The sequence below is a fragment of the Hyaloscypha bicolor genome (assembly GCF_002865645.1).
Source record: "Hyaloscypha bicolor E unplaced genomic scaffold K444scaffold_92, whole genome shotgun sequence".
NCBI lineage: Eukaryota > Fungi > Ascomycota > Leotiomycetes > Helotiales > Hyaloscyphaceae > Hyaloscypha > Hyaloscypha bicolor.
In genome coordinates, this window is record NW_020194594.1 from 8,822 (window position 1) to 32,805 (window position 23,984).

At 17.5% G+C, this 23,984-nt stretch overlaps 1 protein-coding gene across 1 annotated transcript; it reads left to right on the forward strand.

The window, feature by feature from the left end:
• Positions 1-3,536: 3,536 nt before the first annotated feature.
• Positions 3,537-8,623, forward strand: K444DRAFT_532041 (uncharacterized protein; the record flags this gene model as incomplete). The annotated part of the gene is made up of 2 exons (XM_024875050.1): positions 3,537-3,629; positions 8,525-8,623. Coding segments are annotated over 2 exons (192 nt in total), but the record flags the coding sequence as incomplete, so codon positions are not given.
• Between the last annotated feature and the right edge of the window lie 15,361 nt (positions 8,624-23,984).

Sequence of the window (23,984 nt, forward strand, 5' to 3'; positions counted from 1 at the left end):
AGACTATACTATAATTAATATAGTTCATTAATTAGTAATTAAATAGTCTCAAATATTATTTTTTCCGGAAATTTAGCTATTATAGAAGCTAATATAGTAGTATTTTACTTGTCTAAATTTTGATATTTGAATTTAGGGCCTTTAAAGAAGCTATAAATATTAATATAAGCTTTTTTATATATATATTAAGAGAGCTAGTTATTATAGAAATAGTCTTAAGCTAGTCTCTTTAGTATAGTAGGAAAAGCTTATATTAGTGCCTCTTATAAAAGCTTTATATATTAGTAGATATTAAGGAAAATAGTAAGTTTATAGTTAAAATTACTATTAGATCTATTATACTTTTATTCTTTAGTATAAATCTTGGCGACTTCCCTAATAAGTCTTATAGTTAAAGGAAATTAGGGGTTATTTGAATATAGTTATAGTAATAGTAGTAATAAGAGTATATTATTTATTTCTGGAGCTTTTATACTAGTATATAAATCTAGTAGAGATATAGGATATAATAGTAAAGGAAATAGTAAAGGAGGTAATAATAGTATAAGAATATTAAAAATAATAGGTTCTAGATACTTATTTTTTATAAGAATAATAAAGCCTAATAGGATTAGTTCCTTAATAAGGTCTAGTCTAGCTACTAATATATTCTTATTTAATTATATATATAATTTTTTTTTATAATAATATATAAGGTATTTATAATAGTATTAATACTATTATTTTATTATATAAATATACTACTATACTAAAGAGTCTTATATAAGTATAATATCTCCGGGAGTTCGAATTTATTAAAGTTTCTTTAATAAGTAAAGTCTTTAAAGTTATATCTAAATAGCTCTCAAAGGTTATTATTAACTATTTTATAGAGAATATATTAAAATAGCTTAGTATCTAAGAACTTAGTTATCTTATTTACTTTAGTAAAGTTTAGGTTAATCCTATATTTCTATTTTCTTACTAATTTCTTGAAATTATTATTATCTATAGAGTAATTAGATTAGATAGATCTAATAAAGGAATTATTTACTATAGTATATTCCGCTATTATATATTCCGTAGGCTTATATCTAGTTCGAGATATAGTAGTTTGTAAGGAGGGTAGGTTTATAAGAAGGAGGATAGTTTATAAGATAAATAGTTTATAGTAAGTATTATATTTGAGGTAAAAATTTCGTCTATAATGAGAAATTTAGGAAGTGAAATTTAAGAAGTGAAATATCGAGATTCCGGGAGGACTTAATAGTTCTAAAGCTTAAGAGCCCCAGGGATTTAAAAGAAGGTAGTTTTTGAGAGGGTTTTATAGGAGTTAAATAAGAATAGAATAGGATAGTCAAATAGCTAACCGTTTTGGTATTTGGCAAGATTAAGTACTCTTCCTGCCTATATAACCGAATTATAGGTAATAGAACTAATAGATATTTCCCTCTTTAATATAGTATAATCGGGCTTTAGTAAGATTAAGTATCTTTCCTGCCTATATAACCGAATTATAGGTAATAGAATTAATAGTTATTTCCTCTTTAACTAGAATAATAGCTTTGCCCCTAAGTAACCGAATCTTAGGTAAGTATAGCTTAATTTTTCCTAATCTATAAGTACTAACTAATTAGTATCGGTTTACTAGAAATATATAGCACTATTATATATGCGTGAAAGTACTATTTATATAAGGTTAGTAAAGTTATTATTTAGAAGTAGGGATTATAGTATTATAGTATTAATATATAATCCCTAAATCTGCTAAGCCTAAAGGAATCTAGTTTACTAGTCGAATTACTAATAAGATACGAGATTATATAACCATATCCTATATCCTATATCCTATTACCTATATCTTATTACCTATTACCTATATCCCGTATTCCGTATCCCGTAATTATATATGTGACTTCTAGAGAAATAGCTATACTAATAATAATATATTTATAAGCTAGTAATATTCAAATATTAATACTATTACTTTTAAATTAAATAATCTTATTAGTATTAGATATCTGAATTAGTATTTCTAATTCCTTAAATATTCTATCTATTATATAAGTTATAATTACTAGTTTTATAAATTTCCTAATATATTTAATTATATTTAATATAATAGTAGTTCCTATTTATAAAATAATAAAATAAAGAATATTATTCTTAATTTATTAGTTCTAAAATATAATAGCTAAATTTGGTATTTTTATTTCTTTCTAAATCTTTAGAAATAAAATAATTACTTTTTTTAGTAGTTTTATTAGAATATTATTAATTTCAGAAATCCTATACTTATTATAGCTAAGAGTATATTAGGTTTCTAATTCATTTTATTTATTTCTGGAAAACCTCTTTAGTTATTTCTATTTCTATTTTTTTTCTTTTTAATAAAAAACCTATTATAGTATTAATAGAAATACTATTTATAATTAAATTTTAATACTATTTATTAATTCCAGAACCTGAAATATTAGTAATTCTAATATAATTTTCTTTAAGGCAAAATAGCTATTTAGATTCTCTAAATATAACTTATTTACTTTTATATATAAATTCCAGTTAGCTAATTTCCTTATTTCTTTCTTATCTAGTAAATTAGATATTTTCTATTATTCTTTAAATATTCTTAAATTATACTTTTAAATTATAATTGAATTCTTCTTTTTAGACTTAGGAAATAATTTAATTAAACTACTAATATTTATTAATAAAAAAAAGGAAAAGCTTTTTTATCTAGGCTTAAATAGCCCTTTATATTATTTTTTATTAAATTAATAAATATATCTATAATTTATAAGCTTTTCTATTAATAGATAATAGAACTAAAAAGTATAAATATATTTTAAATTAATATTATTATTCTTATTTCTATTATAATATTTATAACAAATTTGTTCTTTTAATTTAGGTTTATATTATAGGCTATATTAACTTAAATAGTATTCTCTAATTATATTTAAGACTAATTTTTTCTAGAATATAATTATTTAAATCCCTTATTTATTTTAGTTTAATTATTATAGCTATTATAGTATTTCTTATAACCTCTATTATAATTTCTAATATATTTTTTTTAAAACCCCGAATTATATTTACTAGGCTATTAATACTATTATATTTACTATAATTAGCTAAATTATATAAATAGGCTATAAATATTTTCTCGAATTATAATAATAGCTATATTAAGTTCTTTTTATAAGTTCTTTTAAGTTATAATAGTAATAGATAGTTTTTCCAGATTCTTTACTAGTTAATTAATATTATTTCTTTTAAGTTTATTACTTTTAACAGGTTTTATATAATTAGCTATAGGCTAAATTCTTTTTTTACTTATATTTATAATAGCTTTAAGAAATATAATAGAAGGAACTAATAAAAAATAATTATTTTCTAGCTTAGAAACTATATTATAAACTATTATATCTAAGTATTCTTATTTAAATCTAAATATATTAAAATTATTAATAATATTAAAATAGTATTTCTTTTTTTTTATTAATGAAATTTTTTTATTTTTTTTATATATTTTATATATTTTATTATATTTTATTATATTTTATTATATTTTATTATATTTTATTATATTTTATTATATTTTATTATATTTTATTATATTTATAAATAAAAATATTTATAGATTTAAAGTTTATATTCTTAAAAATATAATCTTTTACTAAAATAGATAATTCTTTTATAAATTCTTAATATTAAATTATTTCTTTTATTTCTTTTTTCTTTAATAACTTTTTTAATATTTTATTAAATATATTAATATAAAACTTAGAAAAGATCTTTTTATTCTAGGCTTATATAATAATCTAATTAAGAAAATTATAGCTAATTTTGAATATCTCCTAGTTATACTTTCGGAATTCCTTTAATAAGGCCTTAAAAAACTTAATTTTTTAGTAATTTCCTAAATTATTAATATAATATTCTAGTATAGCCTTAATTTAATTCTTATAAATAAAAGAAATATAATAGATAATTCTTTCTTTTTTAGTATTATTAGAAATATAATAGTTCTTATATATATCTATATACTATTTCAAGAATATAGAAATATTATTTTTCTAAAACTATAATATTTCAGAAGCTTTTATAAATAATAGATTTAAATCCGATATTAGTATATATTTGTTTTTAGCTATATTAATTTTAATAATTTCTTTTATAATTAATTATAGAATTTCTATATCTAAAACTTCTATTAATAAGATTTCTAAAAAACTAATTTCTTATTTAAATATATCTTTTAGTTTAGAAACCGGAATTTGAAAAAGAAACTAGTTAATAATAATAAATATAATCTAGATTCGAGTTTTAATATTAGTAATAATAAAATAATAGCTTTTCTAGTTTTATTTCTATTATTTATATTCTCTTTTATATTCTATTAGCTTAATATCTATAGTATTTTTCTTTAATTTTACTAAATTAAATATATTTAATAATATTATTAAAGGTAATAATAAATATAATAAATATAATTTTACTAATTTTTCTGACTATTCTGAATTTTCTTTTTTCTTTTTATTTAGTATCCTTTTCTTTCTCTAGAAGCTTCTCTAAATTATTTATATAATTTCTTATTTCCGATTTCTATTTATTATTTTACTTGAAATTAAGAATATTTTCTTTTTTAGATATCTTTTTTAGATTTAGAAATAAGCTTTTTTATTAAAACTAATACTATTTCTATTCCGGTTTTTATTATAACTAAAAATAATATATAAATTAATAATATAATTTCATTCCTAAATATTAAAGTTTATTTCTAATTAAAGTCTAATTTATACTATTTTAGTATAATATTTCTTATTTTATTTCTTTTCTTTTTATAATTAGCCTTTATTTCTATTATTCTTATATATTATACTAGTAATTATATCTTATAGCTAATTTATATTCAAGTTACTAAATATATTAGAAATTAATATAAGATACTAAGATTAATACTTATATATTTTTAATATTTTAGCCTTAGGCTTAAAGTATTATAATAGCTCTTTTTTTTCTAAACTTATTAAACTAATAATTCGCCTTATAAAAACCCTTTAGAACTTTATAAAAGTATTACCTTAATTATAAAGTTTTAATTTCTTTATTTTATTTATTATAAAATATATAAAAAAGAAATTATAATAAAGTAAAAACCTATATAAAATATACTAGAATATAAAATATAACTTAATAATAAAATAATAAGATTAAAAATATGAATAATAAAGTATAAATAATAAATAATATATAAAAGCTTAATTAATTAAATATTAAAAAGAAATTATTTTTCAGAACTATAGAAAAATTAGCTTTTTTATATAATTCCTATAAGTTATATATAAAATACCACGGCTTTTATTATATAACTAAAACCTTAAAACTACTAAAATAATATAATTTTTAGAAAATATAGCTTATTATATTATATTAAATATATTTCTAATATATATTTAACTTTTATTATTAAGAAATAGTATATAAATAAATTAAAATATATCTTACTTTATTATTACTATTATTTATAATATATATTTAATATATAAAACTCATATATTTAGTATATATTTAATTTCTATTATTAAAAATATATAAGTAATATAACGAGTTAAAATAATATAATTTATATACTTAACTAAAAGCCTTTACTAAATTATATAATAAAGACCGGGGCCTTTATTATATAATATATCTCTTTAGATTAATGAAATAATTATATATTATTTAGGAAGCTCGAATATTTTAGGAAATATAATTCCGCTTCTTTCTGTTTTTTCTCTTTCTTTTCTTTTTAGAGAATTCTATTTAATTAATTAAATTACTAGTTTTTTTTATATAAAGGCCTGGCTCGTAATATTAGAATTCTTTTTCTTTTATTTTTACTAACTAGAGATTATATATATATAAAGCTAGAAGTAAAAAGTACTCGAATCTATATATAAAAAATAAAGCTTAAAATAGATAAAGCTAAAAATAAATTCTATTTAAAACTACTTATAAAGCCAATGCCTTAGTAAAACTTTAAAGTATATAAAAGCTAGTAATAGAAAATATCCGAAATTATATATAAAAGCCAGAGTATTAACTTAGCTAGTTAATACCAGGAATTATCTGGATTTTCCTAAATCCGGCTTAAAAAAAGAAAACTACTAAATTCTTCTATTATATAAAGATTTAGAAGCAAGACTTCTAATAATTAGTTAAATAAATAAATAGCTATATAAAGTTAAAATAGTAAATAAAGCCTTCTAATAAATATAGAAAGCCTTTATAATATAGTTCTAATAGCTATTAGAGGTAGTAATATAATAAGTAAATTTAATAATAAATCTGGCTATATAAATTAAATTAATTAATAAATATATAATAATTTCAAATCTTTTATAAATATAAATATTCTTTCTATTTTATATATTTCTCTAATTTTCTTTTATAAGATAACTAAAAGCCTACTTTTCAAATTCTAATAAGTTTAATAGAAATAACTTAGTTCTATATCTCTATTTTAAAAAACTCTTATAAATAAAGCTAGAAATTAATAAAAAGATAATTAGTAGAAAAAAAGAAAGAATTTAGTATAAATTCGGATATTTATTTAGAGAAATAGTAAGCTAGATATATTTATAGCTAAGATATATCTAGAAAAAAGAGAAATTTATAATTAAAAAACTATTTAAATAAATAAATCTAGCCTTTTATAACTTATAAAAATAATAGAAAACCCTAGAAAAATTAAACTAAATTTAGTAAAAATTAATTTCTTTAAATAAATTCTTAAGTGATTTTAATTACTTAATTCTAGAAATAAAGAAATAGAAATAGTAAAATAAGATTAAGAAAAGATATTTTAAAACTACTATTATAACTAAACTTATAAAAGAAATAGTAAAAAAAATTTAAAAAATATTATATAAAAAATATTACTTCTAGTTATAAATAATTAATAACTAGCTAGCTAAAATCAAAAACATAAAATTTTATTATCCGAATTAGTTAAATAAGAGATTTAAAAGCCCTTTTTTGTCTAGAGCTACTTTATTTATTTAGCTAATAAAATAGAAGCCTATTATAAGTAATATAAGATAATAATTAAAGAATATTTCTAATTAGGCCTCTCGAAATAAAATTAATTAATAAAAGAAAAAAAAACTTTATTTTTAGTATAATTAAAATAACTATTTTATATATAATTATTAAATAAAGCTATATTCGAATTTCTTTTTTCGAGCTAGTAAATAAAATTAAAAAATTAAAAATAAATAGCTAAAAATAAAAGTAAAAAATATAAAAATATTAAGAATAGCCCTAAAAAAACAAAAGTAATTTAAGAAAAAAATATTAATATCTCGAATAAGAATAAAAATAAAAATAAAAAGAACTTGAATATATCTAATTCGGAAAAAGACTAGCTTCTAATAAAAATTGCTATTAAAAATATATAGAAATAAGCTTAGATTAATAAGCTTAGAAATAATTCCGGAAAGATATAATTAGACTTTTTTTTCTTATATTAGTAATAGTTAATAAAAAGTATTTTATATAAACCTTTATTAATATTAGATATATATTATATAAAATAATTAATTCTTACTTTATTAATTAATATAACCTCTAGTATATACTAATTATTTCTAAATAAATAAAGGCTTTTAATAAAATAATAGTATTTAATATAAATATTAATAGCTATTATAAATCTTATATTTTTCTTAATATAATTCCTAAGATTTCTAGCTTAGATATAATCTTAAATATATAATAGCTTTATTTATAGAATATATAAATTTATAATTCGAGATTAAAGCTATTTATTTTATTATTAGTAACCTTAATATAGAATAAAATAAATAAATTATATATAAGTTTTAATAGCCTTATTCTTTTATTTAATAAAGAGAAATAAAAAGAGAAATATAAAAGTTTTCTTAACTAGTTTAATAAATATTTAAAAAGCTCTAATTCGGAAAAATAGAACTAATTTTTATATAAAGCTTCTAGAATAATATAAGAGCTTCTAAAAGATATTTTATCTAATTAAAATAAAAAAGTTATTATTTATTTAAAATTAGGAAATTAATTACTAGATTAAATTAAAAAAAATTAATAGAAAGAAATCTATTATATTATAGGGCCTATTATATAATATATCTCGAAATAAGCTTCTAATATTATAGAAGATTTTACGGAACTATTAGAAAAGGAATTTATTTAAATAAGCTATTTTTTTACTATTATTTCTATTCTTTTTATATAAAAACCTAATAGGGAATTATAGTTTTATATAAACTACCGGGGCCTAAATAAGCTTATAAAAAAGAACTAGTATATATTTCTATTAATTTATGAGATTCTTTAAAATATTAGAAAAGTAAAATAATTTATAAAGCTTAATATTATAATAGCTTTTTAAAAGACTTATATTATTAAAAGAAATAAATAAAAAATAGTTTTTTATATAAGGTATAAATTCTATAAATAATTAGTAATTCTTTTTAGTCTAATAAATATCCCGAATATATTTCAGAAATATATTAATTAGGCCTTTATAGATTTTCTAAATAAGTTTTATTCTATTTATATAAATAATATTCTAGTTTATTTATTAGAATTAAGGAAAAAATACTATAAATATATATAAAGAATTCTCTAATAACTTTAAAAAACAAGTCTATAGCTAGATATTAATAAATTTAAAATTAAAATTAAATTAATAAAATCCTTGAAATTTATTATAAAGGCCAAAAAGAGTATTTATATAAATCTAGTAAATATTAAAGCTATTTTAAGTTAAGAAATCCCGAAGTTAGTAAAAATTATATAGAGTTTTCTAAAATTTACTAATTTCTATTAATATTTTATTCGAGAATTCTTAGAAATTATTTAATTACTATCTAATCTTATATATAAGAATCGAGTATTCTTATAAATAAATAAAATAGAAACCATTTTCTAAAAGCTTAAGAAAATATTTATTTTGACTCTAATACTAATATAGTTTAATTATAACCGGGAAATAATTCTCGAAATAAATTTCTTTAAATAAAATATAAATAGTATTCTTATATAAATTAATAAAAAGAATATTCTATAATCTTATATATATTTTTAAAGAAAAATAATTCTATAAAATATAATTATAAGATTTATAATAAAGAAATAAAATATAAAATTAAAAAGTATTTATTAATTCGAGATTTAAATAAATTATAAAAACCTGAAATACTTTATAATAATATAGAAACTTATTAAATAATAAATAAAATGATTCTTAATTCTTTTATAATATAATTTCAAGATTTTATATATTTTAAAAAATAATAATAAATAAATAAATAAATATAATTTTAAGGCAAGAAGAAAATCTTTTTAGTAAAAAAGAAAATAACTATTAATAGTCTAGAATATTATAACTATTAAAGCCAAAGACCCTTAATAATTTTTTTTAAAAACTCAATTCTTATAATACTAATATAAATAAGAAAATAAATTTAAAAAAGGCCTATTCGGTTTCCTAAATCCGGCCTAGAAAATTAAAACCAAGAAAAAAATTCTTAGTTAGGAAACTAATAAGATATAAAGGCCTAACTTATAAATATAAATTAGTAAAGAAATAGAGAAAATAAAATAAAACTTCTTTTAAAATAAAAAAATCTTTCTAAGCTAAATTTAAAAAACTAAAAATAGAATAAAAACTAAAATAATAATAAATAAAAAATAATACCTAAAATATATTATTAAAGCTTTAGTATAATATCTAAGAAAAAAACATACTATATTAGGCTATAGTTAAAATAATATAAAAAGAAAAATAAATATTCTTTATTAATTTAAAAGTTAAAATATTAATAAAAAAATATTTATTATTTTAATTAAAATAATTTCTTTTTCGGAAATAATAATAGATTTCTAACTTAAAAAAGCTTTATATAAAGCTAATTTAATAGACCTATAACTTAATCTAATATAAGTATCTAAAATAAGATATTATAAGTACTTTTCTTATATAATAATTCTTTTAGCTAAATATATTAAAATAAATATACTAGTTTATATAGAACTATAAAAGAAATAAAAGAAATAAAATATAAAGAAATTATTATTAAAGGTTTTTAAAGCCTTTTCTTATTTTAAATTAAATTTAGTAAAATATTTCAATTAATTTTATAATAAAAATTTTATTAAATAAAGAATATATTAATATAATAATTATTATAAATTATCTAGAAAAAAAAGTAATACTTAAGGCTATAATAAATATTATAATTAAAGTAGTAATAAAATAGTTTATAAGAATTTATTATTACTAATATAGGCTTTCGAGAATAATAGTTTCTAATTAAAAGAAATAGTTTATAGAAGTATTATAGACTAGAATATATAAATTATTAGATATTATTTATTAATTATTTATAATATATTATTTAGAAATAAATAAGTTTATAGAAAAAATAAACTAAATAATTAAAACCTTTTTTTATATTTTTATAAACTATAATTAAGAAAACTAAATAACTTTCTTATTATATATTAAGCTAGTAATTAATAATAGAAATATTTTATTTATAGAAATTAGCTTATTTTTTCTATTTTATAAATATTATATTAAGCTAATATAGTTCTAGAATAAAGTTAGTAAAAAAGGCAAGAGATTATTACTTATTTAAATAATAGATAATATTATATATAGGCTTTATAATATACGAGAATATATATAAACTATAATAGTAATAGTCTAATAATTTTAAAAGAAAATAGTAAATTAGAAAAAAAACCAGGTTTCGGAATTTAAGATTAGAAATAAAGTCTAGCTTAATCTCTAGAATATCTAGATAAATAAGCTAATTAAAAAGCTTAATATAAAATATACTAAATATATAATAGTTAAGGTAATAAAAAGCTATAGTTTTTGGCTTAATATTTTTCTAGAAATATATAATATATTTTATAATAAGCTTTTTTAGCTAATTATAATAGACTTATTACTAAATTAGTTTTAAGATAACTTATAGCTATAACTATAACTTGTAAATAATAAATATAAATATAAAATTAAACGAATTCTTAATAAGAAAAATATATAAAATATAATTAAGGGCTTTTAAAAAAGCTATTTATAAAATAGAAGAATTATATATACTTTATATAAGAACTATATTTCGTATTTAAGAAAATAATAGTATTAGAAGCTTAAAAAGAAATTATTTAATAAAAAAAAACTTTATTTATATATTTATAGAACCGGTATTTATAAATAAAAAGAGAAATAATATAATAGATTAAAATCCGATTTATATATTTGGCTAAAAGCCTTTACTAAATTATATAATAAAGGCTAGAGCTTTTATTATATAATATATCTCCTTGAATTAATAGAGTAATTATATATTACTTAAAAAGCTCGGATATTTTAAGGAATATAGTTTTGCTTTTTCCTGTTTTTTCTCTTTTTTTTCTTTTTAGAGAATTCTATTTAATTAATTAAATTACTAGTTTTCTTTATATAAAGGCCTAGCCTATAATAAATAAGTTAGAATATATTTTGCTTTACTATTACTATTATTTATAATATATACTCGATATATAAAACTTATATACTTAGTATATTATAATATAATAAGTTATATTTTCTAAAAATTATATTATTTTAGTAATTTTAAGGTTTTAGTTATATAGTAAAGGCTATAGCCTTTTATATATAACTTGCGGGAATTATATAAGAAAGCTAGTTTTTCTATAATTCTAGAGAATAATCTCTTTTTAATATTTAATTAATTAAGCTTTTATATATTATATACTATTTATACTTTACTATTTATACTTTTAATCTTATTATTTTGCTATTAAGTTACCTTTTATACTCTAATATACTTTATATGGGTTTTTGTTTTATTATAGTTTCCTTTTTATAATATACTAACCCTAATTTATAGGGCCTTTATATTTTAATATATTCTAATATAAAAAGCTTTTACTATTCTTTTAAACCCCCGGGGCTAACCCGAACCCTAATTCCTAACCCTAAGCCCTCTTTTAAGCTCGAAACTAACCCGAACTCTTCTAGTTTATATTTATAAAATATAAAGAAAGTATATATAAAGTATATATCTAAAATATAATTATTACAAGTTCTATTTATTTATTCTACTAGCTAGTTTGCTTTTTTAAGTAATAATAGTAATTAAAGTAGCTAAATAAACGAGTATATTATAGTATAGCAGGCTATACTTATTAAAAATTATATTATTTTAGCGGTTTTGAGATTTAGATTATATAATAAAGGCTGCGGCCTTTTATATATAACTTATAGAAATTATATAAGAAAGCTAGTTTTTCTATAAATTTAGAGAATAATTCTTTATAAGTATTTAATTAATTAAGCTTTTATATATAGTATACTATTTATATTTTACTATTTATACTTTTAATTTATTATTTTACTATTAAATTACGTTTTGTATTCTGGTATACTTTATATAGGTTTTTGTCTTATTATAGTTTCCTTCCTATATATTTTATAATAAGTAATATAGAGAGAATAGAAACTTTATAATTAAGGTAATACTTTTATAAAGTTCTAAAAAGTATTTATAAGGCGGATTATTAGTTTAGTAAGTTAGGGAAAAAAAGAACTATTATAATACCTTGAGTTTAAGGCCAAAATATTAAGGATATATAAGTATTAATCTTAATATCTTATATTAATTTCTAATATATCTAGTAATTTAGATACAAGTTAGCTATAAGATATAATTATTAATATAGTATATAAAAATAGTAAAAATAGAGGCTAATTATAAAAGAAAAAGAAATAAAGGAAATAGAATAAGAAAAATTATACTAAGATAATATAAGTTAGACCTTAGTTAGAAATAAACTTTAATATTTAGAAATAAAGTTATATTATTAATTTATATATTATTTTTAGTTATAGTAAAAACTAGAATAAAGGTAATATTAGTTTTAGTAGAAAAGCTTATTTCTAAATCCGGAAAAAATATTTAAAAGAGGAAATACTCTTAAATTTAAGTAAAATAGTAAATAGAAATCGGAAATAAGAATTAAAAAGAAATCAGAAATAAGAAATTATATAAATAAACTAGAGAAGCTTCTAGAAAAAGAAATAGATACTAAATAAAGAAATAAAAAAGAATTTAGAAAAGTTAGAAAAATTAGTAAAATTATATTTATTATTTTTATTATTATCTTTAATAATATTAATAAATATATTTAGTTTAATAAAATTAAGGAAAAATACTATAGGTATTAAGCTAAAGAAATAGGAAAGAAAATAGAAATAATAGAAATAAGACTAGAAAAGCTATTACTTTATTATTACTAATACTAAAACTCGAATCTTAACTATATTTATTATTATTAACCGGTTTCTTTCTAATTCCGGTTCCTAAATTAAAAGATATACTTAAATAAAAAATTAGTTTTTTTAGGAATCTTATTAGTAAAAGTCTCAGGTATAAAAATTCTATAATTAATTATAAAAGAAATTATTAAGATTAATATAGCTAAGAATAAGTATATACTAGTACCGGATTTAAACCTACTATTTATAAGAGCTCCTAAAATACTATAGTTTTAGGAAAGTAATATTTCTATATTCTTAGAATAGTATATAAATATATATAAAAACTATTATATTTCTAATAATACTAAAAGAAAGAGAATTATTTATTATATTTCTTCTATTTATAAGAATTAGATTAAGGCTATACTAAAGTACTATATTAATAATCCAGGAGATTACTAGAAAACCAAGTTCTTTAAGGCCTTACTAAAGGAATTCCGAGAATATAACTAGGAAATATTTAAAATTAGCTATAACTTTCTTAATTAAATTATTATATAAGCCTAGAATAGAGAAATCTTTTTTAAGTCTTATATTAATATATTTAATAAAGTATTAAAGAAATTACTAAAGAGAAAAGAAATAAATGAAATTACTTAGTACCGAGAATTTATAAAAAAGTTATTTATTTTAGTAAGAGATTATATTCTTAAGAATATAAACTTTAAACCTATAAATATTTCTATTTATAAATATAGTAAGATATATAAGAAAATAATAATATCTTATTAGTATAAAAAAAAGAAATACTGTTTTAATATTACTAATAATCTAGATATATCTAGACTTAGATAAGAATACTTAGATATAATAATTTATAATATAGTTTCTAAACCGGAAAATAATTATTCTTTACTAATTTCTCTTATTATATTTCCTAAAGCTACTATAGATATAAATAAGAAAAGAATCTAGCCTATAGCTAATTATATAAAACCTACTAAAAGTAATAAACCTAAGGGAAATAATATTAACTAGCTAGTAAGAAATCTGGAAAAACTATCTATTATTACTATAACTTAAGAGAACCTATAGAAATAATTTAGTATAGCTACTATTATAATTCGGGAGAATATTTATAGCCTATTTATATAGCTTAGCTAACTATAGTAAGCTTAATAGTATTAATAGCCTAGTAAGTATAATTCGGGTCTTTAGGAAAGATATACTAGAAGTTATAATAAAGAATATAGAGAATACTATAATAGCTATAGTAATTGAGCTAAATTAAGTAAAAAATCTAAATAACCATATTCTAGAGAAAGTTAGTTTTAAGTATAATTAGAAAATACTACTTAAGTTAATATAGCCTATAGTATAGACCTAGAACTAAAAGAACGAATTTACTATAAGTATTATAATAGAAATAAGAATAATAATATTAATTTAGAATATATTTATATCTCTTAGTTCTATTATTTACTAATAAAAAAGCTTATAAATTATAAATATATTTACTAATTTAATAGAAGATAATATAAAGGGCTATTTAAGCCTAAATAAGAAAGTATTTCCTTTTTTCTTACTAGTAAGTATTAGTAATTTAACTAAATTATTTCTCAAGTTCAAAGAAAAGAATTTAACTATAACTTAAATATTTAACTCAAAAATATCTAGAGATTAATAGGAAATATCTAGTTTACTAGATAAGAAAAAGAAAAGAGAACTAGTTAACCGGGATCTATATATAGAAGTAAATAAGTTATATTAAGAGAATCTAAATAACTACTTTGCCTTAAAGGAAATTATATTAGAATTACTAATACTTTAGGTTCTAGAATTAATAAATAATATTAAAATTTGGCTATAAATAGTATTTCTATTAATATTATAATAGGTTTCTTATTAAGGAAAAAAGAAAAAGAAATAAAAATAGCTAAAAAGGTTTTCCGAAAATAAGCTAAAATAAAAAAAAAGCTATTTTATATAAGAGGCCAGAAAAATACTACTTTAAGAAATAATAAATAAGGAAATAGCCTAGCTAAGAATATAAATATTAATACTTCCGGAGATAAATAGAACGAATTAGAAACCTAGTATACTTTTAATTATAATAAGTATAGAATTCCTAAAATTAATAATATTCTAATAAGGCTATTAAAAAAAAAATTTATTTTATTTCTAAAGACTTAGAAAAAAACGAGAATATTTATTAATATCTTAAAGATACTAGATCTAGCTATTATATTTTAGAACTAATAAATTAGGAATAATACTTCCTATTTTACTATCTTATAAATAGGAAATACTATTATATTAAATATAATTAGATATACTAGAAGATCTATAAAGCTAGTAGCTATAGCTTATATAATAAATAGAATATTTAAGAAATTAGAAATACTAGCTCAGGTACCTAATACTAATAGAATTATTTAATTTAAAAGTAATAATATTAATATTCGAATATTACTAGCTTATAAATATATTATATAATCTCTATATTTTTAATTTATATTTCGAGAATCTTAAGGAAATATTAAATATAAAGAAATAATTAATACTAGAACTAAAGTTAATATTTTCCCTAAAAAGATCTTTAGAAATATTAGTAAAGTAATATATAATACTATAAATTATTAAATATTTACTATTATTAGAATAGAATTTAGATTTATAGAAATAATAAAGCTTAGAGCTAAAGTTATAGATAAAGTAGAATATAAAGATATATTTTTCCTAATTAAAAGAGCTCTAAAGATTTTACTTAATTAATTATTTTTAGTAAAAATAAAAATAAATATTATATATAAAAGTAATAGTTTATAAAATAGAAGATTTACTAATCCTAAAAATAATTAGAATACCTATATTATTATAATTATTTCATTTTTGAAAAATATTAAGAAATAGAGAAAAGTAATAGTTTAAAAGTATTAAGCTTCTAGAATTAAGGAATTAAATAATATAAAATAGGAAACTAAAAGTAAAAAAGAAAAATAAAGCCTAGTATTATAACTAGTAATAATATTAGAGGAAATAGAAAAATGCCAGAATTTCTTATAAATTCTTTTATTTTGGGTTTAGGAGTTTAAAAAATTAATAATATTTTTAGGAAAACTAAAATAAAAAAGGCTCTAATTAGAGTATTATTAAAAGTAGTTCCGGATTTAATAGAAAAAAAATAAAAAGAATATTAAGTAAAGATATTTCTAAAAAAGAAATAAAATAATATTTCCTAATAATAAAGAAATATATTTCCGAAGCTAAGAAATATAAAACTTAAGACTAGAAAGAATTCTGGAATATATAAAAGCTTAAGAAAAATATATTAAAATACTAGATAAAAAAATACTTTTTATATCTAACTAGAAAGAAGCTAAATAGAAAGATTATAAATTCCGGAGATTAGATAAAAAAAATACTAGAGAAAATAGCTATAGCTCTTAAAAAAAAAGATAATAACTATAATTTATTTCTAGTTATAGAAATATATAAAATAAAAAATAAGAAGATTTAACTAGTAAATACTAATAATAAAATTAAAAAAGGCCCTAGTAAATATCCGGACTAGTTTAAAAGATCTAAGGCTAGAAAATATTTATAGAAATATACTAGGAAATATAAGAATTACTTTTTACTAAAGATATTAGCTATTTTAAGAGATTTATAACTTATTCCGGAATGCCTTAAATAATTAGATATTAGTAACTAGTTCTGAGAAAAGAAACTAGCTATATTCTAAGAATTAATAATTAATTAAGAAAATATAATTATATTTAATTAGAAAGAAATAGGAAAAGTTTATAAGAATATTAGCTTACTTATTCTAATTAAGACTATTAAATATAAGGTCTAGTAAGAAAAGAATTTTCTATATCCCAAAGCTCTAGTATTAGTAATAGTAAAAATACTATTAGAATATTTAGATTATAGAGTTTTTAAGAAATATAATAAATCTTACTAAAATCTATAATTTTTGGTTATAAAAAAGATTACTAGAACTTATAGACTAATTAATACTACTATAAAGATAAATTTAGTAATCCTATAAAATACTAACTTACTTTTATTTACTAATAAGATCTCGAAGAAATTTACTAGATATATTTATATTTCTCTAATTAATTTCTTTTCTAAATATAATTAATTTATACTAGATACTTATAATAGAGATTTAACTATATTTATAATGCCTCTAGGGCTATTAAGAATAATTATACTACTTTAGGAAGCTACTAATTCTATTATATAGTTTATATAGGTTATTATAACTATTCTAGAGAATCTATTTCCTAAAATCGCTATATTATTTATTAATAATATTAAAATTAAGGAACCTTATATAGATTATAATAAGTAGCTTATTTTACCTAAAATTTAATATTTTATATTTAAATATTTTTAAAACGTAAATATAATCTTAAATAAAATTAAATAAACCAGAGCTAATATTAGAGAAAAATCGCAGTTTTATTATAATAATATAATTATTATTAGCTTTATTTATAAAGTACTTAAAAGAAGCCTTTTAAATTCAGGAATTACTAAGATCTTAAAATAGGAATATTATAATAATATAATTAAAAATAAGGTATTTATTAGAATTATTATTTATTACTATATTTGAATTAAAGGCTTTATAATTATTACTAAACCTATTTACTATTTAATAAGGAAAGATATAATATAAAACTGGAATAATAAATAAAAGTAAATTATATAAATTCTTTAAAAAAAGCTTATTACTACTCTAATACTTTATAAGTTATACTATAATTTATTAGAAAGTTAGGAAATAATTATATTAGTAATAAATACTAGCCTTAATAAATAAAATAGAACTTTTAGTTAATATAATAATAAAGGAAAAAAGAGAGTTATATAATATAAGTCTGGAATCTGGAATAATACTAAATAGAAATATAATATTATTAAGAAAGAATACTAAGAGCTAGTAAAGTATTTATAGAAAGTATAATTCTGGCTATATAGAGTTTACTTTATCCTTAAACTAGATACTAATATACTTATTATATAGCTAAGTAAAGCGGCTATAGATTTTCCTGAAGCTCTAGTTACTTGCTAGCTAATATGAATTTAACTATTTAATTTTAAAGTTAAGTATATTAAAGAAACTAAATATATTATTATTAATAAATTATTAAGATACTTATAGTAAAAAGGTAATACCAAAAATAATAAGAATATTAATAAATAGTTAGTAATAGAGTTTAATACTATTAGAATAGTACTTATTAGACGGAAAGTTTAGTTAAAGAAAGCGGTTCTAGTTTAGTTATATAATATTATTTTAAGAAATCTTATTCCCAAGATCTTTACTAGATATTTAAATAATAGTATCTAGTTACTAGAGATTAATAATTAAAGCCTTATTATATCTGAAAGCAAATTAGTAATATTAAAAAATAATAAAATCCGAAAGTTATATAATAAAGGCTATAGCCTTTTATATATAATTTCTAATAAAATAGTAAATAATAATACTAACTCCTATACTTTATTTAATAACCTAACTATTTTACTAGATTCTTTAGATAATAGCTATTTCAAATAATACTAGAATATTATATAATACCTTATAATACTTTTTAGACTAGAAGAAATATCTAAAGCCGAGTTTCGAAAATTAAATAGAGAAGCTTTAAATTATAATATAAGAGATTAATTACTATAAAAAATAATATCTAAAATATACTTATCTTAACTTATTATTAATAATAAAGAATAAAGAGAAATTACTATTAAAGAGCTATATAATAAGATTAGATATATTAGAAAAGAAAGTACTTTTTACTTAGTAGCTAGCTATTATTACTAGAAAAGTTACTATAATTATATATAAAAGTATATTAATACTTATAAGGTTTATTAGTATAAAAGTAAAAGAAAATAAAAAGAAGTTCTATATCTAATAAAAGCTATATTTCTTTTCTATTATTTTGGGATTAATATAATTAAACTATTAGATTATAAAGAATATAACTTATTAGTTATTACTAGAAATAACTTCTTAGAATAAGTTAAAGCTAGATCTTTAAAGAACCTAACTAGTAAGAAGATTACTAAGTTTATTTAGGAAGAACTTATTTATAAGTATAATTTATTTAGCTAGCTTAAGATAAATAGTAAATCGGAATTTAAAGAAGTAGTAATTCAGGAACTTAATAAGCTAGGAATTAATAGAATTATTATTTTGGCCTATAATTTCAAGAGAAATAATATAATTAAAAGAAAATATTAACTAATTATTTAAGTACTTATTATATTTATAATAAATAAAAAGAAGCCTTAGGTTAATTTATTATTATATATTCTATTTACTAACCGAGTTATTATATATAGACTAACTAGATTTATTTCTTTTTATATAGTCTATAATAAAGAAGCCATATTACTTATAGAATTATACTTTTTAACTTGGAAAATACTTAAATAAAATAAAGTCTATAATAGAGAAATACTTCTGGAAATATATATAAAGTAAATATAAATAAAAGATAAAGATATTAAAGAAGCTAGAATAAAAAAGAATAAATAATATTAAAAAAAAAGAAGTAATTTAATATTACTTACTAGATTTATTTAAAGCCTATTTCCGAAAAGAATCTAGTTCTTATATATAATATTAAATTAATAGATTAAAATAAGTTAAGAAATATAAAGCTATTATATTACTAGCTTAACTTATATAAAATAAGATATATAGATTAACTAAAAGAATACTATATACTAGAAAAGCTTAATAGTACTATATTCCGAAAGATATATACCGGGAATTAATTTAAATAGTTTATTAAAAGAAATAAATTCTAGTATTTCCCTAAAAACAAAATTAATAATAAATATATATTTATAAATAAATATTTTAAGATAGATATAGAACTAGAAAGAGAAATAGTTATAAAATATTATAAGTAAAATAGTATTTAGGAAATTAAGAAAGCTACTAGTATTATTATATATATTCTAGAGTTATTAGAATTAGAGAAAGTAAAATATATTTCCTTTATAAAGAACTAGAAGGAAGTATCTAATAATAGAAGCTTTTCTTAACCTGAAATAAAGCTTATTATCTTTAATTTCTTATATATCTTTTAAATTCATTTTTTAATTATTACTTATAATCTTTAAAGAATATTATTAATAGATTACTATTCTAGAAATCGAATAAACTTTATTATTACTTATTTCTTACTATTATCTAATTATTATTACTAGATAATATTCTTAATATATAAAATTCTATTACTAGATCTTGGGAATTAAATATAAAGTATTTCTTTTAGTATAAAAATAAATAGGGAATTAAGAAATTATTTTATAGATTCTTAATTCCGAATTATAATAATAGATAATAATTATATTTAGAAATAAAAAAAAATAAAAAAAGAAAAAGGGCCTTTTATATATATCTTACTAAGCTAGAAATCTTTTAGAAGCTTTACTTATTCTTTTAACTAGCTATTCTTATAGCTTATACTAGTCTAAAGCTTAATTATAATATTTATAGATCTTAACTTTAACTTGAATTACTATTATAAGTTTCCTTATAATATCTAAATAAACTTCCTAATTAGGAATTATATATAAATGAAATAGCTAAACTAGAAGCCTTATAAGAGAAAAGAAAACCTTATTAAATCTAATAATTATTTCCGAAAATACTTAATAATATATAATTCTAGAAATCTATTAGATATTAGATAAACTAAATCTATTTATTTAAAGCTTATCTTATATTAGAAAACCCATTTCCTCTTTAATATAACTATAGCTACTCTTAAAACTCATACTAAGGCTTAATTAGTATATTATATATTCCTACTTTTATAAAGAACTTCTTCTATATTAAATTCTTTCTCTAATTATAATACTATTTTATTACTAGAAACTAGTTATTTCTTTAAAAAGCTAGTATAATTTACTAATTCTTATTATTAATTTATTTCTTATTATTAAATATTATCTAAATAATTCCTATATTCTTAATATTAATTCGAAATACCTGATTTTCTATATTTTATATTAACTTTAATATTAACTATTCCAAACTTAATAATAGTATTATAAACCTTATTTATATTATTTTATAATTCTTCTTTCTATATATCTTAATATTTTTAATATTACTTTTATAAATATAAATATTACTTTAAAGTCCTAACTAACTAAATAGTTTTATATTATATAAAATTAACTTTAATAAGTATTAAATAAATATAATTAGCTTTTAGAAAAGATATAAATTAGTTTTAGAAGAAGTAATATCTTATTCTAAATTATTTCTTAATTCTATTATTCTAATTTCTTTTCTATTAATACTTACTTTATATTTTCCTAATATCTTTAGTATACTTATATACCTTACTTTTTATATATTCCCTATATTATTTCCTTTCTTTTATATTTTTTTTTAAGTTAATAAAAACGTTTTTAAATAAATAAAGAATTAGGATATATTTATATTATAAAAATTTTATTATTTTCTTTTATATTCTAATACTTTAAATACTATTATTATATTTATATTTATATTATATTACCTTTTTATTTCCCTATTATTACTATTTAGTTTAACCTGCTTTAATTATTTCCTTAATTATATTTCCTTAAATATATATATTTATATTCTTTTTTATAATAAAAGCCTAACTTTATATTTTACTTTCTATAATTATTTTTAATTTATAATTATATTACTTTAAATATACCTACTTATTATACCTATTTTCTTTATTATATATACTATTATTTCAGTTTTATTTTCTTACTAGAAAGAAAGAAAAACTTAAATATATATAATATCTTTATATAATTCAAGTCTATTCTAATTTACTTTTTATTTTGGAATATATTTAAAAGAAATTCTCGTAATCTCGAGAACTTTTAATTCTATAACCTATAACTATTATACTAATAATATCTTTATAACCTATTAAGAATAACAAAATGGCCAAAATATAGATTCCTTAAACTAGTAAAGTATAGTAGCTAGTTCTTATAAGCCATAGTATTATTAAAAGCCTATAGATTAATAGTATTAAAGTTTAGAGTATTAAAGAAGCTTAGGCAGTTATAGAAGGCCTACTAATACTAGAAAAAATAACTATAATTACTGAATTTAATACGAATATCCTAGATAAGCTAAGTAATATATATAATAAGCTCTTAAAGTAAAAAACCTTTATTAGAAACAGAACTAGACTAGAATTAACTAAGGAGAAGCTAAAGAATTATTAAGCCAATAATAGAGAATTCGAGAATATTATTAAAGGTATTTCTAAAAGCAAATAAGAGAAGCTTAATAAAATTAAGACTATAATAAATAGTTTTAATACTAAGAGTCAGAATAGAATTATATTATATAATAAAGCTTTTGGCTAATATATTAATAATATCTATAATAACCTTAGTAAAAATATTTATAAGAAGTTATACTTTTTCTTTAAAATAAAAGCTTTAGTATATAAAGCTATTTAGTTAATTAATAAAGCTATTTTAGAGTATATTAAGGATAAAAAGTATTAGAATACTAGTATATTTACTAAATTAGATATTACTAAGATACTTAAATATACTAAAGCTATTTCGGAATATAGAGAATTAGAGTTTAAGCTATTATTAGCTAATAATTTTAAGGCTAGATAATATATCTTTAATATTTCCGGAATTCTAATTAAGGAAGTTTATAATAATAAGCCTTTTTCTGCTTTCCGAGATAAGCCTAAAAAATAGGCTCCTATTATAATTTCAGCTTTAATTTAATCGGATCTAGCTAAGAAAATTAGAACTAATTTAATAGAGCCTAATAAGAAAACTACTAGTAAAGCTAGTAGAACTAGTATAACTAAATAAGAAAAACCTAGTAAGAATAGAGAATAAGCTAAGCCTAAAACTTCTAATAAATAGTAGAGATCTAAGTACTAGACTAAATATAAAGTTAGTAAAATAGAAAAAAATAAAAAGAAATTCTTTATTTTAAAAGGAAAGATATTATCTAGAAAGATTTTTATAACTATATCTAGAATTAAAAAGCGGAAAACCAAGAGTATTAAGTCCAGAAAACTTAATAAAGGCATTTAGTATATTTATAAGATATTAGCTAAATAGAAGTTAATATTTACTTAGTAAGATAAGTATATTTTTAAGGAGATATATAATAGTATTATAGAACCTATTTATAAGCAAGAATATTATAGGATTAATAATAGATTTCTTAAAGCTTTCTATATAGTATATACTTAGTAATTTACTAATACTTTCTCTATTAATATATAAGAGATTAAAGATACTCTAAAGCTAGTTATTAAGATCTATAAAGTTACTAAAAATAAGAAGTATATTTTTATTATTTAGGTAAATAAGGAAATATAGGATTTCTTTTTTAAGAACTAGGAAATTAAGAAGTATAAATATAAGTACTATATTTCTAATTAATTCCGCTTAAATCTATAGCTTTAATTCAATATTATAGTCTCTATTCCTGAGTCTAGTATTACTAATCTAAATACTAATAGCCATATTTATAAGAAGAATTACCTGAAGTAAATTAAGAAGCTTAGTATTTGAGAGCTTTTAATAAAAGAAATAAAAATACTATAGTTTTATTTCTAAAAAGATAATATATTAATATATAAAGATTTTAGTAATAGCTATTTTATCTTAGCCTCTTAAC